Source organism: Episyrphus balteatus, chromosome 1 (genome assembly GCF_945859705.1).
Source record: "Episyrphus balteatus chromosome 1, idEpiBalt1.1, whole genome shotgun sequence".
Lineage (NCBI taxonomy): Eukaryota > Metazoa > Arthropoda > Insecta > Diptera > Syrphidae > Episyrphus > Episyrphus balteatus.
The window spans coordinates 49105767-49124546 of NC_079134.1; the positions used below are offsets into that span (position 1 = coordinate 49105767).

The 18780-nt window shown below is 33.1% G+C and overlaps 1 protein-coding gene across 1 annotated transcript; it reads right to left on the minus strand.

Annotated features, from left to right (window-relative positions):
* Nucleotides 1-13549: 13549 nt before the first annotated feature.
* LOC129920904 (piggyBac transposable element-derived protein 4-like) lies at nucleotides 13550-15289 on the minus strand. Its single transcript, XM_056002402.1, has one exon. It carries the CDS (start codon nucleotides 15287-15289, stop codon nucleotides 13550-13552), a length of 1740 nt encoding a protein of 579 aa, XP_055858377.1.
* Between the last annotated feature and the right edge of the window lie 3491 nt (nucleotides 15290-18780).

Genomic DNA, 18780 nt, shown 5'->3' on the forward strand with positions numbered 1-18780 from the left:
GTCTGGTTTCCAATATTTTCTCTCCAAGGTCGTAGGTATAGTTTCTCCTATTTGATTGATTCTCTAAATTCAGTTAAAATTCTTAGCTTTCTCTCATTAAATTAAGGAAGGCTGGCGTAAATTCGGTTGTGGTACGTCATAAGTTTGTTGCTTTTTATGGTAAACGCCAACTCTTGTCTGGCAAATAGGAAACTCGTGATTTTAAAAATTTTAAATTTTCCCTCAGAATTTTGATATTCCCTACTCATTGGCACAACTTTAACCAACTTCACAGTAAGTTTCCAATAAAATGATTCCTCATCTGCTTCTAACTTTCAATCAGTAAATTTTTTGAGGCTTTCTTTTATTCATTTTGTGGTGGATTTATTGAGGTCGATGATGCTGCCTGCTTCTTTGGTGATTGCTGAGCTTGTATTAATCTGTAAATTCTTTTTCTGCTTCTGCAGCTGCTGGGACTCCATTGTTAACCTTGGACTGTGGACCCTTGCCTCAAAAAATCTTTAGAGCGTTACTTCATACACAAAAAGGAAATTAAACTCAAACAAAAAAAACCGACCAGAAATTGTATATTATAGTCACTAATATGTACTAAAAGACTAACAGTTTTCAACCCTGGATCATTTTTAGTGCGAGAAATTCTCACAACCACCCAACCAAGCTGGATGCAATGCTGTGCATACACGCGGGCAAATTGTGAATTGCATTGCATTATTGATGGATACACTCGTACACATTTATGCAAAAGGCATGCAGAACAACAACAGCAGCAGCAATAGCAGCAGTAGCACCAACAACAGTACCCGAAAAACATAAGGAGCTCAATTCGGTCTCACCAGGTTATATAGCATGCATCTAACTTTGATACATTAAATTGGATGACTATGGGATGAGGCATGGTGCCTATCAGTACTATATGACTATATGGTGCCGCTACTATAGGCTGGCTCTATACAAGGGCGAATGCGATGGAGCCAAGCTACATGTTTCAGACTTAATTAAATGGCTTTTACTGGTATTGAATGTGCGATGAGTAGAATAGAGGAACGAAACAGTGGGCCGCTTAGATGGATGATGATGAAGACATGACCCTGCTTCCGTTGCTGCTGCTGCACCGCGCCGATGATGTCGTTGTCGTAGCCGCGGTAGCAAAAACTCTGCTTTTATAGTAGAGATTCCATATAGCGCCAGGTAAACTTTACCATGTGACTATGACGATGATGAGGACAATGGAAGGAGGAAGTTCATGGATTGTTAGGCGCATAGGTGTCTTGACGGCAATTTTGCTAACTACATTGGATAGTGTCATCATCATCAGCGTCAGCGTCAGAAGCATCAGAATTGTCGGCATCATGATCATCATCATTGCATTCCATAGCACACATAACTACTATTGAAACTTCACAACCGGAATTCGGTAGGCACTAATGCGTATTACCCTGTACCTGTACTCTACTACGTCTTCTCGTACTCGTCTCGTCGTGATGATGTTCTAGAAACTTAAACATACACAAGGGTTCCGGCGAAAGTTCCCCAACAATAATTAATTAACCATAACGAAATATTCTCAAAGAGACAATGAACATCATTTTCGGTAATTGCAAATTGTTGTAGCCGAGTATTAGGGTTAATTATTAAAACAATTAGGTTAGGTTACCCGGAATCTGTTTCTCCTTATAAACGTATATATACTATATATAATTTCTCCACATCAACTCCTTCTCCAAAAATACCACAAATTCAACTTCCACAAAGTCTATCGCCGCACCTATTGAACATCAGGGTTTATTGCTAAGGGCTCTGTTTAGTGCATACGAAATAGCTTACCTGCCTACAATCCGAGTATATCAGATGCACACGGACTCTTTCAAAATTAGATATGCAATTTGCGGTTATGATGGAGTGTTATATACTTGCATGGATATGTAATTGTTTTATATCAATCAAATATTGATGTGCTGCTGAGCAACCGATTCCGAACCGAGCCGAGTCGAGCAGTAGCGGTGCAATGATGCATCAGTTCAGTGTTAAGGACTGTGCTACAGAAAATCTAAACAAGCCTATGGGGTGCGTACTTATGCCTATACTAAAGGATGCTTATTAATGTGTGTGCGTTTTCATACCAACCAACAACGAAACGAGCCAAGTTAAGCAAAGCCAAATGAGAGCGTGTGGTTGAATGAAGCGAAATGAAATGCTTGAAATAATTATCCTTGGAACTCTTGCCAATATGTTGGGCGGGATGGATTGCATACATATAGTGGGATATAATAATATTGAATGGCTTTCAATTGGGGATCAATTTACAATTTACAAATTGATTATGACAAGGTTGTGAAATTTTAATCGGAAAGCAAGCTAATACGATTGTGAAATGTGATTACTCAATCAACAATTGCTAATTTTAAATGAGAGAAGGAAGTAGGTACCTAGTTAAGACACCATTTTGAGAAATGAGTTTTTGAGTTCTGTTTGGAGTAGTGGTTGAAATTTGAATGTGGTTGAAGTTATTGATAGGCAATACCACCACTTCTTTGGAATTTTAATAAGGATTTTTTTTATTTTATTCGTTTAAAACTAACGTTACAATACATTATAGCTATTATAGTTTACAATACAAATTTGAGAAACACAAAATACAGATTTAAGAAAAATGTGCCAAAAAGCTAGAGCGTGTCGTAGGTTGAGTCGAGACAAGAAAAAGATTGTTTGGAAGAGGAGGGTCTATTCCACCATAGAGGGGAGGGACAATTTTCTTTAAAAAAAATTGATATAATTTGGAAGAACAACAATTAAAAAGACGATACTTTTTGTAAAGCCAAAAAATTCATATTTCATTTTTTTATAAAATAGTTTTTGAAGAATTAATTTTCAAAACCAAAGTTTTGAAAAAATAAATTTTTTTAAATCGAACTAATTGATTTCAAAATTTTATGAATACCTGAGTATGTACTAATTTAGTTTTCAAAACTCAATGCTCTCATTTGTTTTCAAAAGAAAACTGGATGCAAAAATGTCTTATCGTTGTCGAGAAGTTAAAACTTAGCAATGAATTCGCAATTAATTTAATATTTTATTGTTTTTCTTTTAACAAATGTGATTTTATTGCCTTAATAAGGCTCTTACAGCTAAAATTTAGAGTGTAGAATTTTGAGAAAATTTTAAAATTTTAATAAATTGTTCGGAAAAAAAAAATTCAAAATTTTGATTTCGCAAAATAATTTTTCAGATAAAAACAAAATAAAAGGTGAAGATTTTGGCATGTTATTGTATATTGAGTTATTCAAGACGGTCAAAATATCAAAACGGTAAAAATATCCCAGCGCTTTCCGGCTACGGCGGTGAATTCAGTCACATTAGTAGCACAAATGTTATTTCAGGAACTTTATGCGAAAAACGAACGGATGAGAAGTACGAAATTGCTAAAAGGACAAACTTTTTTATAAATTCTCTTGAATCAAGAAATTTAAATATATGTTCAGACCTCAATGTTCATTAAAATTTGCATTAGCAAATAATTAAACTTAAAGACAAAATCCAAATTAGTCATCAAACGCAAATATTTATTAGTGTATCTGGAATTCAAAGACACATACCTAAGAAAAATTACAACATTGCAATTTAGAAAAAAAAAAAAACAAACCTTTATAGAGGAGAAGATGCGGCCTATTTTGCTTAGTCCGATGTAAAAAAAATAATTCTTTTGATAAGGATTTCGTCGCTAAATTCATCGAAAGTTCAGAAATAAGTTCACTTTCATTAATGATTTTCAAAAAAAAATTTTTATTAAAAAGAAAGACCTTGTCTTAAAACCTACATTTAAATTTGTTTTAACAAAATCGTTCGAACCATTTTCGGTGGAATTGAACTTTACTAAAATCGATATATATGTATGTATGGCAAGTACCGTTATTTTTGGTCAACAAAACTTTTTTCCAAAAACCCCTCTGGAGAGTCGCCAAAAAACACTACATATGATGTTAATCGGTCCTTCCGTTTAGGATGTAGCTTCGTATACAGACAGATAGACAGACTGACAAACGCACTTCCGGGACCCATTTTTTTGGCATTCTCCATAATCATAATTATCGTAATGTCATGAAAAAATGTTATCTCAACTTTTTTTTCTATACGAATGCATAACTTGATATAGTATAGTAATAGTAAATATATTGCAAGTAAAAATGAGTAGGTATTTTAAGAAAAATTACTTTGAAAAATAACATGTTATATTAACATAACAAGGTAACATAAGTCAAACAAAACAAAAAGTCAAAAATTCACTTTTTATATACAGATACAGTATTTATCGCTTATAAGAAACACGCTTATAAGAAAACCTCGCTTAAAAGAAACTCGAACAAAAGCACCGTGTATTTTACCATATATTTTAATGTTGAATTATGTGTTTATAAGAAACACGTTTATATGAAAAACACTGATAAAAGAAACATTTTTCAAACCACGAACTTTCTTGCTCACACATAAAGTTGGTTGGATTTAAGAAACTTTCAAAAAAAAACACGAAACTAAAAAAAAAAACACCCTTAAGAAAAATTCAAAGTGCAAATGTCATTTGAGCAGTGTTGCCAATAGATTTATCTGCATTTTGCAGATTTTTAACCCATTCCCAGACTTTTGAGAACTATAAATCTGCAGTGCAGATTTTATCTGCAGCTGAAACTTAACCTTTAAAAGACAAAAAAGGATAACATTCCAAAAACTCCAGTAAAATGTCAATTAAATTAAAGCCAAGGACGAACTAAAACATCATTTATTTTGCCAAAAACTACCTACAATTTTTCCTATTTAAATAATAGAGTTGTCAAATCACCTATAGTTTTTTCATAACGTTCAGTAAATTTTTGATTTTATATTGGAAAAACCCCAACAATACAATAAAGCCACACTTCCAGGGAAGTAACTAATGATACAAATTTATCAATTCAAGCGAGGTACTCTCGAAGTAATTTTTTTAGTTGAAATCAGTTCGAAAACTTTTTCAATGGGAGTCCCCCAAATTTTAAGAAATCTGCATTGCAGATTTTTTTCGTCATTTTTGCAGATTTTTCCAAATATTTTCATGGCGACACTGTTTGAGTTTGACATTATTTGAAGATAATTTCAGTTCAGTGTTCAATTTGTTATTTGTTGTGTTTGTGTTCTTTATTTATAATTGGATTGAATATTTAGGCGAGGATAAGTTTGTGGTACTACTGGGTAGGTATATTTGTATAAGAAACTTGTTTCTTATATCCGTATAAGAAACTTTTTTCTTATATCCGTTCTAAGAATATAAGAAACACTCGGTTATAAGAAACAAATATTGTGCAATTTTGGAGTTTCTTATAAGCGTTATGTACTGTATCTATCGTTGTCTGTGTTTCCTATAATTCATATATTGTTCATTATAATGTATATCCTTTTATTTATTTATATCCTTTTATGTCAATAATTCAACTACAGGTTTGATTTAATTTGAGATAGTACAGAGTTCAAAATCGGACCGGAAGGATACAAATAAGATTTAATTTTATGAAGAAAGTAGTAAAAGGATAGGTATAAGCGTATAAGTAAACTTAAACGAAATCCTAGTTGACGATCACATTGGAAAATGAAAAAAAAAAAAAATTATCGAAAAACTTGGTCCCATTTTAACTCTGAACTACCATGCAACTTACTTAAATCACACAATTTAGAGTCAGTTATTTAAGAAACTATCTTTCAAAGAAAGACAAAAACTTAATTACCTTTTCAATCCACTGTCTTTGGAAGTATATTAGAAACTCCTATAAAGCAATTATTGCATTTCTTGAATGTGCTTGGTTGTCAACATCAGATTTTATCAAATTAAATCCTGTAAAAATGTTCGATGGGCTCAGCAATTGAAGCGGTAATAATTTTTAAATTTTCAATTAACATCTTGGTCTTTTCGCATTATTTGAACAAAATTTTGAATTTTGCTAGCTTTTCTTCTCAAGGCCTGGGTGTAATGAAACCAGCAGGAGTTGAATGAAGCTAAAGGAAAAACATAATGTATGCTACTTCTTCTAAGCAAAAAAACAATACACTTTCTGCATTAACATTTTTATATCTTTTTTTCAAAATTATGACCATATATTTATAAAAAAACTTTTTTTGCAAAAAAAAAAAAAATGTGAATTTCAGTCCCTTTCTCGATAAAAAGAAATTAAAGGTATGATATTTGACTAACTTTTTGTAATAATCCAGTAACTACGCATTATTATCTTTCAATAAGCTATCGTAACCTCAAAAAAATTGTTTAATTTAATATTTTTTACGAATTTTTAAAAAAATGTTTCATGAGAGTAACGCTGGGTCCGAAAGGGTTAACCCGTTTCGCATAGCAACTTCAAAATCTGTCGTAAACTCATGAGGATCAAACTTGAAAAAATTTTATTTGATAAATTGACAGATCGTCCCGTTTCTGCTTGAACCTCGTAAGTACATTTTTTTAAAAGATTTTTTTTTCTGTTACACATTGCTATTAAACTTACAGAAAGAATAAGTACAAAGGTTTAATTGTAGAAACAACTCAATCAATATGTGTTAATCATAACCTAATTTCCTTTTTTTCAATTCATATTTTAAATTTTGCATTTTAAGAACTGAACAAAATTTGCAGTGTAGATACGTGGTTCAAGCAGAAACGGGACGAGATATGGGTATGAATTGCTTGTTACTCATCAAAACATAATGTTCGGGTTTATTTCCATTTTTGTTGGCCTTATTTCTTTTTTAAATCGAAACAAGCCAAATTGGTCTTATTTCGTTTTTAAAAACGAAATAAGGCCTAATTTGAAATTTCGTGTTATTTCATTTGGCGTTATTTCACGTCACCGTTGCTTAGTAGCATCAAGTTTGACGTAATTCATGTATTCTTCAGGTACTTGCGATGAAGATATGATGTTGAAAGCTTTTTGACACCAATACAGCTTCATGGTCCGAGACGTGCAAACGTATTTCTGTATATTGAGCACCACCTATGATAATGATTCTATACGCCACCCTCCAGACGGCTTGGCTAAGGATTTTGAAACTTTGCTTTCTATGTATATTCAAACAAATTGGATCAAACAAATTTCTAAACCACTTCCAGTAGAAAACTGAAAATAAACGTAGGTAATTACAAAATTTGTTTGCCAATAAAGTCGTTTTTAGTTGATTTATCTCCTTATTCAATTAAAAAAGAATATTTTTGCTTAGTGACATCCTTATCCTCCCCGCCTACATCCTCCATCCAACCGATAAGTACATCAAAATAGTTTCATGTTATAACAAAAAATTATTAATTAATTTCTCGTTTATTATCTGCACCAACAAAACTGAATTCTATAGATACAAAAAACTTTTGGTCTCGTAATTAAAAAAAAAAATCATCTTTTCACAGCCTCTTCAAACTATCATCCACTAATTCATCCCTTTCAACTTAAAATAAAAGAAACACAAAAAAGAAGAAGTAAAAAAAAAACACAACATCACTATTAATAGCGCATTATGTCCTTGATATTATCCTCTTGGTACACTATAAGGACTAAGCCATTCAACTTATTCTTTTTCTTTTCTATTCAATATCTTCACCGGCTCCCTATTCAAGACCAAAACAACCTTTTTCCTCCTTTGGGCTTGTGAAGAGGAGAGTGCTGTTGCTGCTGCTTCTGTTCCTCATTGGCGTTAGGTGTATATTGGTGAAAATATTTTAATTAAAACTTTTGCGGAAAAGAGAAAGTAGGTGCTTGGAAATTATTTTTTTTTTATTTTTCATTTTCTGTTAGATACTTTCTCTTCTCTCATTAAGTTTTTCCTGTTTAAGTTTGATTTTATTTTTTTTTTTGTTCGTTTAACTTAGCTTACGTCCGTCCTCAGTTTGATTATATCTTTTTTTATAGTTGGGAAATAAATATAAATAAAATACTTTATTAAACATGTTTATAGGAGAAAGGGGCTACCAGTAGTTATCTATTCATTAAAGGACATATTGTGTATGTGAAATATCCAATAGGAGGTTTATACAGAGTGATTTAGAAGGAATTTGCCGAAAAGCTAGAGCGCCATATTCTATATTTAAAATATCAGAAAGAATCACTAGCATTGATTGTATCATCCAATTTGGGAAATAAATATTTTGAAATCCGAAAATCTTTCTTTCAAATAAGCCGATCCCAGTTCAAGCAAGAGTTGTATTACTCTGGCGTGCAAACGATCCAGTTGATGCTCCTCTATCCTCAAATCGCTTAAAAAATAAATTAAACCCGTCTGGGCCCTCAAAATTAGATTTTTTTTCGGCGGAAAAAACAAGTCGGTACCATTTCCTACTCCAGGTCATGTTAGCACGACAGAAATTGAGCCGTTGTTCTTTACGAAACGGGTTTAGCTGTGGTTTTTTTTTTAACTAACGATTTAAGTGTTCAGGTTTAGAAATAACCCGTTTTACCGTTGAAACACTTGCGTTGTTGCTGGTTAGTAGAGAGGAGAATGGATAAGGAAGGGGAAGAATCGATAAGGCAGCGAAGCTACCATATCGTGGCAGTAACATCCTGGAAAGGAAAGGGGAACACAATGAAAAAGGAAAAGAGTGTCTACTCCCGAGAATTTGGCCTGGTTGCTATGCACAGCGTAATCTCGTCGGATGTGGGGGGATCTTGTTCTCGGAAGTAAACGTCACCAGCAACCAAAAACACATATCAGGCCGGTTTACCAAAAACAAAACTAAGTGCGACTCGGACGGACGTTCAACGCCCCTAGTGCACTGCAGGTGCTATCGCTGCGTGACCTTTACCCACCCAACCATGAGAATCCTTTGGCCATATTTGGATTCTTCCAGTCAAATCGTTGAGGATCGGCTACCATCCGCACCCCTGAAAATGTCTTCAAATAATCATAGTTTCACTTATGTGAAACTGAAACAAAACACAAAAAAATATCTCTTTTTTTACCAAAATGGGCGTAAAGTTTTATTTTCACATTTGAAAAATCTTAGGTGAATGAAAAAAAAAAAGATCAAATCAACAAAATACATTAACCAAATTAAACCAAAAAAAAAAAAAACGCTACGAAAAATGATTCCTTACTGAAAAAAAACTTCAATTATAGTCTGTCCGATAAAAATTGGCAGTACAGGCCTTATGGGAGAGCTTTTTCAAAATCAGTGGGACCTAACTACTGCCAAAAAGCAATTCACGAAAAATATGCCCCTGAAACACACAAGAAAACCACAGACGCGCCATGGCATTGTTGTTGTAATTTCTTCACTAAGCGAAGTACATCCTCCTATAACCGATCTGCCACACGATCTGTGGCAGAATGAAACTCAATGATAAAACTTTTTTATTAAAAGTATTTAAAATACATAAGAGTTACCAATGGTAAACTTCCTTCATAAACTACTCCTTTTTCTATTATTTTTCTGAAAGAGCTTTCAGGATTAATGCTTTTTCAAGCTTTTAAAATGAAAAAAAGCATTATGTGTTGTCGTGGTGTTGGTGGCTGTTTGTTTTTTATTTCGTGTATGAAGGAAAACAGTTAATGTCAACATTTTGACATGCATTTTAACATTTCAACAAGAAAAATTGTTTACCCTTGCTTGGGGTCGGGCTGTGTTTTAAATGAGTGAATTTTTTGTTTTGTTATTTTTGTGTTAAACGAAAAATTAATTTTTTTTTCGTTTTTGTGAAATTTTACCGATAAAATGGTAACGCTGGTACCTTTTCGAAACATTTTTTTCGGATAATACGGCATCGCTGTGTGAGCTTTTTTATGTGATAGACATATCCAGAAGGCGTGAAGCAGAGTGAGATGCAAATGCCCTATCTTCCCTGTACTGCCAATTTTTATCGGACAGAGTATAGAATTGAAAAAATTTGATCTCCAGGCTAAGGAGCTGGAACTGAAGGAAAAAAACAGGATCAAGATTTTGAACTGAAGAAGCTTAAATTGGAGAAAGGCGAGAGACTCCGATTGTAGTTAATTTAAGTTTTTATGTTGTATAATTTTTTTATTATTTTTACATTTGAAAAATCTTAGGTGAATGAAAAAAAAATGAGATCAAATCAACAAAATACATTAACCAAATTAAACCAAAAAAAAAAAAAACGCTACGAAAAATGATTCCTTACTGAAAAAAAACTTCAATTAGAATTGAAAAAATTTGATCTCCAGGCTAAGGAGCTGGAACTGAAGGAAAAAAACAGGATCAAGATTTTGAACTGAAGAAGCTTAAATTGGAGAAAGGCGAGAGACTCCGATTGTAGTTAATTTAAGTTTTTATGTTGTATAATTTTTTTATTATTTTTACATTTGAAAAATCTTAGGTGAATGAAAAAAAAAATGAGATCAAATCAACAAAATACATTAACCAAATTAAACCAAAAAAAAAAAAAAAACGCTACGAAAAATGATTCCTTACTGAGAAAAAACTTCAATTAGAATTGAAAAAATTTGATCTCCAGGCTAAGGAGCTGGAACTGAAGGAAAAAAAAAGGATCAAGATTTTGAACTGAAGAAGCTTAAATTGGAGAAAGGCGAGAGACTCCGATTGTAGTTAATTTAAGTTTTTATGTTGTATAATTTTTTTTTTATTAAAAATAAATAATTAAAAAAAAATTTTAACTCATTATCAATACTTAGTTCAACCAAAGCACGTCTTTTGTTTAAATGACTACGATGTTCACAATCTTTAATGTCCTCATTTTGAATGTCAGTGAGTTAGTTAGGTATGTCGTTTTGAATGATAAAACCTATTATCTTCTAAATTTTCCATGGTCACGATCTTATGCAAAATTGCACAAGTTAGTGAGAATCAACCGACAAGAGAGTTTGATGAAAGCTTCGTTTTTATTTGGATTTTGCTCATTCAAACTGTTAAAACTTTCTTTGAGAATACCAAAACAGTGCTCAAAATTTTTTGCCATTTTTTTAGGTTCTGATAAATAAATTATTTTTATAAATTTGAGAACTATTCAAGTTTTTTGAAATTTGACGTTTAATGAAGAAGCTGTTGTCATTGCTGGGACCGTTATCCTGTCTTTTTCGTTTACGCTTGGTATACATTTTTGAAACCTTTTAGACCTATGTGCTTATTACTTTTCCTCCTTTCTTCGCACACAAATTCAATATTCTTTCTGGATAGAGGAGGATATCATTGTTATGTTCGGCTTCTGTAAGGAAGCTCTATAATTAATGAAACCACTTTCTCCTTCTGTTTTTTTTGTTTTTTGTCACGACAGCTCTGCCTTTTGATAACGTTTTAGCTTCCCTTTGATAGGCTTAAGTAGTGTTTCGCTTAAAGAACATCTTAAGCCAAGTTCTTTCTGGGCCACCATTTTTGAAAGGGTTACCCCATTGTTCTGCTTTTATAATTTTTTGAACAGTGTCCAGAATCTCGTGTTTTTTTAAGGAATATTAATCCAAACATGGCCTGTTGTAGGTTCTCCTGTTCAGGATAATTTTATATCCTGAACAGGAGAATCAGGTCAGGGCAAGTAACATTAATGTGAAATTGTTTCAGATATAAGCTATTGAAATATTTTGTTTGATAGTAAAATTTTTAAATTTATTATTTACATAATTGCCATAACAACGGAAACACAGGTTCTCACATTCTTCTACATCTTGTCATAACTTTGTTAAAATTCCTTGGTGGAAATATTTTAATTAATCTCAATTCTGACCTCAACTAAAGGAAATAAAGAAGGACATCAAAAATGACTTAATACCTAGGAAGAGGATACGTTTTAATGAATATTAATAAATTGAACACTGTTATCTTCCTCGTTACCCTCTTTCTCTCCCTCTATCAATCTCCTCACCAAAGGAAACAACCATGTTGTCGAATTCGTTTATAGTTATACCCTCTATAATGTTGTTTTGTATGAAGAGAAAATTCAAGTTATTAATTTAATATTTTTCGTTAAGACTAAGAATAATGACAAGACAACAACCAAGCCACCTTCAGGTTCATTTCGCCTTATAAAACATGCATTGTTTGGTTGTATAGATATGATGCGAGGTATATTGTTACGTTTTATGGATTTTGTCCTTGCCACAAAATAAGAGGCATTGCAAGCAAGCAAACCTTTTTCCCATCTATGAAGAAGAGCTACACAAACAAACATTACGATATCATATACATATACTTCGAATAGGTGACAGGAAGAATTTTGTAAAGAAATATGAAACGAAGAAGAGCAGCAATATAATGACGGCAGTAGAAGGTACATGTTGTACACTCATGGGCAAGGGACTGTAATAATCGAGTATTGAAGCTGTTCCAGCGGAATTCTTTGTCATATATACCTTCCAGCGGAAGTAGGAGCACTATACCTGGTCCTCTAACACCACCATTACCATAACCATCACCCTTAACACCCACCTCGTCTTCCCCCCGGTAACTAACCCCTCCAAACCCTGTTCACATCATCTGCCTTTCCATAGAAGTATTATTTTAGAAATGAAAATTTTAATTAAATTTCGTGATGAAATTTATTACCAAGTTTTCTTTCTACCTGCCGCTTTGGAAGGTATCCTCCTGGGGAATGAGTTAATATGAGATACCTTACCTACTACTGCTCTACTATACTAGACAATGACGGAAAGATATTTAATTAAAAATTAACAGAGAAGATAAAAAAATATACATATATATTAGATATATCAGTCAAGGCCAGTGTGTGTGCTATGGTGTCTTGTTTCATTAAGCCAAATGCATTAGCTTTAATTTAATTGAATTTGAGGTGAATATAGGGCTTTTCATTAGGCACCTAGACGAAAATAAACTGGAAGCTTCATAATTTGTTTATTGACCCGCATTACCATGCAATAGTTAGAACGCTTTTGTAGTGAGTTTCGGTATTTTGAGAAGCCGTATCGGTAATAATATAAAAAAGCTAAATTTTGCAATATGGACAAGATTAATCCATTGGTGAAGAAAATCAACGAAACACGGGATATAGCATAAAGGCCAAACTGAAGCTTGTCCAAAGTAATTAAAATCAATGCTTATTTAAAAAGGATATCTATTACTTTCCGATGATTGAGGAGTAACAAAAACTAAATGCCTGACACAGTATCTGATTACAACTTACGGCCAGAAAGGTTTTAAAATCTTACTTGGAACTATGGAACTTCTGCTCTAGCCCTTAACTATAGTGGTAAAATTTTGTGACGTATCTATAGTGGTGGGTCCAGTGGACCCAGGTGTTTTGAAATGATAAAATAAAATACAAAATTGAATTTTTTTATAAATATTTTTATTGAACATTAAAAGATAACAATTTTAGAATAAGTAAAAAAAAAAAAAAAAAAAGAGAAAATTCATTTTCAAAATAAAATTTGCACTTTAAAATTCAGTCTTAAAAATCTTACTTTAAAAATATGTCATTTTAAAAATGACCATATAAAAAAAAATATAAATACAGAAACTTGAACAAAACAATTTTTATTAACATAAAATGATACTCTTAAGCATTAAAAAAAAAAAAACCTAAAAACATTAACAAACAAAATTTTGACATCGGTCAAAGTGACACATACTTTAAATGCAACAATTGCATATTTGCTTGGAACATTTGAGGCAAATGGGCTCCTTACACCTTCCACACAAGTGTATCGTCTTTGCTCTTTTATTGGGTGGACACAAAAAGCATCTTTTTCTTTTGTTCCGTTCTAATGTTAAGTTTTCGGCATCACTTGTTGAAGCATGTTGAATTTTTAGAAGTGTTCCAGTGCTCGACCTTAATTGTACTGGTAGCCTTAAGTTGTAGTATCTCTCCCTCATGTGCGGCTCACACAAAAGTAGCGCTAGTCCTTTTAAAAAAATCATCCTCGTCATCCTTGAAGCCTTTTCATGACTCTGCTGGATAATGTGAGCATTTAGAGCACTCATGTCTAATAGCCTATACAGAACAGGCATCGGCCAACGGCGTGTTCTGCGACTACTGGAATAGACTGAACACATTTGGTCTACAGTGTCAACACCACCTTTAGTGCCATTATAATACATTATAATATCTGGCTTGTTAGTTGACTCATCAATGGTGTTATCATGGTGCATAGATGAAACAAGAATTACAGATTTGTTTTTTTTTGGGACGTAACTCACAATTGTAGTTTCCTTTGTGAATCCAAAGAGCGATGATCCAACTGGTCTGTGTTTTTGCGGTAAAAACTCTTTGGGAATTTCCTTTTTGTTTTTTTTCAAAGTCCCAACGAGAGTAAGACCTTTAGATTTCAGAACGTTTATAAGCTCCATCGATGTGTACCAGTTGTCTGTTGTAATATTTCGATTAGAGTTCAGAATTGGTTGACATAATCGAAGACATGCTTGCGTTGGTATTGGATACCTTCGTTCTTCATCGCTCAAAGTAAGGCCGTCTGTATTTTTGCCACAGTAAAGATATGTATTGAGGACATAGTGCGTCTTTGAATCCGCAAGACATTGCATCTTCAACCCATATTTGTTGGGTTTACTTGGGATGTACATTTTGAATTTACAACGACCGCGAAAACCAACCAACATTTCATCGATTGTTGCGTTGGCACCAATTGAATAGTTAGCTTGAGAATTTTTATTGAAAATAGTGATTAAGTCTGTTACGATGCATCCCGGATCAGTTTTTTTCTTTTCACTTCTTTCTTCAGGATTGTCAAAACGAAGACATACTAATAGGACGTAAAATCGAGTTGAAGACATGCACATTCGAAATATATCTCGCCCTGTCCCATCGGTCGCAAAAAGTGATGAAATAGCTTCATGATTGGACTTGAAAACGGCTGAGTAAAGTAATAAGGCCAAAAAAGCGTCAAGCTCTTGTGGAGTGCATTGGTTTATTTCAGGTCGTTCACTAGACTCGTATTTCGTTCTAAAATTTGCTAACTTTACATTTGTCCAAGTGAGTATCTGCATTTTCATATCTTCATCAAATATTTTTTGGAATGCTTGTTTTGGATCGAACGGTTCAACAGGTCTAGAGCGCGAAGTCGTGCAAGGTAATCGGATAATGTTGTGGCTCCTAGCACGACAATTTCTTGCTGGTGGTGTTTTAGCCCATTTGAATTTATTTTTACCATAGAAATATGCACTGCTATGACCTTCTGATACGTTTTGATTTTCGTCGTCGCTGTTAGATAATTCTGAGTTAGACTCATGTTCACTGTTTATGATGAACTCGTCATCACTGTCGGAAAAATCATTGTCTGAATGACTTCGCATATTTCCCCCAATGTCTTCATCACTGGCTAACTCGTAATTCATCCACTCTTCCTCTTCCAACATTTTTCTTTTAATAAAAAACACAACTCAACACAAAAACCACTTACAAATCACAAATATCTAAAACAAAAAACAACAAAATAAATTAGTTACTGAGAAAAAAAAAGTTACGTATCTATAGTGGTGGGTCCATGGGACCCAGGTAGTCTCTGTAACTTACCGTAGAACAGACGAGCGAAATACGTCCTTCCCTCTTCAAACACTTCGGTCTACTGCGGAAAGGTACTTAAAAGCATAGCCAGCTGCGCCGGTCGCAACGGTTTTTATTAACTTTTTAAAAGTAGATGTGGGTCCCCTGGACCCACCACTATAGTTAAGGGCTAGAGAAGGTTGAACCACTAACCAAATTGATCGTATTTCAATAAATGTAAAGGGCATCGAACATCTTGAATGTTCCAGAGGAAGATATTTGACTTCGAATCTATAAGTCCTTACCTACAAGCAGGGCTACCTTTGCACCTCCAAAGAGGCGTTTTTCCTCTTTTTTTTCACCCAATCCACTTTCCCTCCGCTTTCCCTCCGCTTTTTAAAAATTGTTGAAAAATCCCTCTTTTTGATGTTTTGGTTCCTCTTTTTCCTCTTTTTTAAAATAATGTACGTTTGATTAAAAAAAATGGACAGTTTTTGGAAAATCAAGGAAAATGTGACTTATATCTACGACTTTCAATTGAAAAAAAAAAAATTTACGTAACTGTTGTTTAGCGCTGATTTGATTAAATAAGGTTATTTTTGATAAATTTTGTGTTTCTTGAAGAAATTATACACAGGTTATATTATTCTTATTATGTTCATACAATTTTAATTTTAAGAAATTGTGTTAAAAGGTTTGTGTTGCGGTTCGGGAAAGTCGCAAATAAGGTATTTCGTGTGACTGTCGTACTTAAGTTATCTATTTTCACATATTTTTGTTGGGGCCTCTTTTTTTTATCAAAATCCTCTTTTTTGGCCTCTTTTTGAAAATCTACAAAGGTAGCCCTGCCTACAAGATTTACGGTTCTCCTTCCATATCGCCAAGCACGCCAAGTGAAAACAAAAACTCCGGAGAAAAATATATGCATACATGAGGAGGCTCCAAACAAGGGCACGAAGGGCCTTATTGCATTCATCTTGTGTTCACAATGAAATAACTATTCCTTGCAAGCGTTTTGTTGAGACATCGCACATAAATGATCAAAGTTCTAGACTTGTTGAACACACTCGTGAAGTAAAGCTGCGTCCACATTATGTTGATCAACACGTTTTTTTTTTAAATTGTTGACCAGCATGCTATTCGTCCACATTCTCAGTTAAGTGTGGACGTGTTATTTTTCATGTTGAATGTCAGTGAAACGTCATTTTTGAATTCAACTGCCATTTCACTGTCAAAAAGCTGGAACATCAGCAACATTCTTTGATCTTACCGATTTCAATCGGGTTGCCTTTGGTTGTTGATCAACACTGATTAAAATAATGTGGACGCAGCTTAAGGATCAGAAAATAAAAGCATTTGATGAATTACAACCTCATTTGTTGCCAAACGGGAGCAATTTCCGATGATTTGTGAATTCTGTGTTATCTGTAATCCTTGTTTCTGCTTTCCTGTGCTTCCTCTGATAAAGAACCGATAGGCAATGATATTGATGTTATTATATGAACTGTTTCCTCTGTATAGGTTTCATATTTATGAGGATCAAGTGAATATTATATCCAAGATCACACATAGTTTTCTGATTAATGTCGCATCAATTTTTGTTATTTCTGCCGTTAGATATAAATTTCCGAAAAAAATTAAGATGTCAAATCTATTTGCGTTCAACTGCAATTTCAGCTCCGTCATTCAACAGACAATAGTTTTTTAAATTCACTCTGACCCGATGAACCATCACAACCCCATTTCGTTAATAGTGTAAGCCGAATATGTTTTTTTTTTTAAGAAAATGGCTTCCACTTCTTTTACCTACTGAAAATTCTGTTGGTTGTATGGTCGAGTAATTCCTGCAATGGAATCTAAACCTAAGTTTCTGAAACTTCCATTCTTTCTGGATAACACCTTCCTCTTGTATGAGGGAAAAATAAAGTTCCAAAGTCCCAAGATCATCTGTTGCTTTCTGTATCACTTGTCACTTGATATCGATTTAGTTAATTTAGTTTGAATAAATAATCAGAGCCAAAGCTTCGTGTGGCCTAAAAACTCGAACGTGTACTTGAGAATCGCTATTTTGATTTTGAAAACTCACGGAAAATTTTATCTTCATCCAATTGGATATCTCGTATTTTTTTTTTTTTAGAAAACTTTGATTTTGAAAAATCAGAACTCTCTTTTATATCTATATTTAAAATCTTTTTTTTCACTTCTGTTACAGTTTGTTTTATTTGAATTTGCTCAAAATGTTGATTAATTTCGTGTCAACAGTTTTCGAAATTAGTTACTGTCCCTTCGAAAATAAACACTTTGTAGTCGATTTCACTATTCACACTAAAACCCGAAAGAAATATTGATATTAGTAGCCAAAATCACTTCAATCTTTCTTATTATACGACCAATTTTAACTACTACATTTTTTTTCTCCTTACTTGCTTCTTATTTCGAACACTTTCTACTTGTGGTTTTCCTTTTGCAAACAGCAATTCCTTTTTAAAGTCACCGATAAGCTTATAATTCCGGCTTTTCTTCTTCTATCTAAATATTTTAACGCACCACGGCCGGCCATATGTCACGCTTCAACACTGTTTTGGGTCCTTAGAAATATAGCTGTTTTTTCTTAATGGGTAATAAAAACGGACCAAAACTCAGGTTAATGTCTTCCTTTAATGTAATTTTTTTTAAACCAGGTTGTTAGTTTAATAATGTCATCATCTTCAAACTGACTACGAAACGAAGCATAGTATTGCAAGACCTTAATAGGTGAAACAAAAGCCAAACCTGTTATCATTTTAACCTGAAAAGCGATGTTTTGTTTTTTTCCATATTTCTGTCTCTAATGCAAAAAAAAAACTAAAACTTTACTTTTTTTTTTGTATGATACTCATGTTTGACCTCTTAAACAAACCTTTCGATTTTAGCTCTTCACTAAATGATTTGGCCAAAGTGAAAAAAACAACTTTTAGTTCAACTTCAAGAAATTATTCTTTCGCAGCTGTTAGGGATAATGTCATTTTAAAAATTACAAATTATTCTTCTTGGTGTTTAATTAATTGTCTAGGATCTAGGGCAGGGTTCGGACTTCAGTTTTAAAATTTCGAAGCAAATTTGAAAAAAATGTGAACTAGATCCAAAATTTCGGAAGTAGATTTGAAAATTAAACTTTCAGAAAATGTATTTACAAAAATTTAATCTAAAAAAATTATTTTTCAACAAAATTATTTTTCTTTACTTATTTTATTATGATCTTTTCCAAAAAACCTTTCTCATCTAGTGGTTGTAACGGTGCTTTGGGGTATAATCTAACAAATTTTTGATCAGGAATTCTTCAAAATTAGTCAAAATTACTTTGATAAACTTGATTTATATCTTG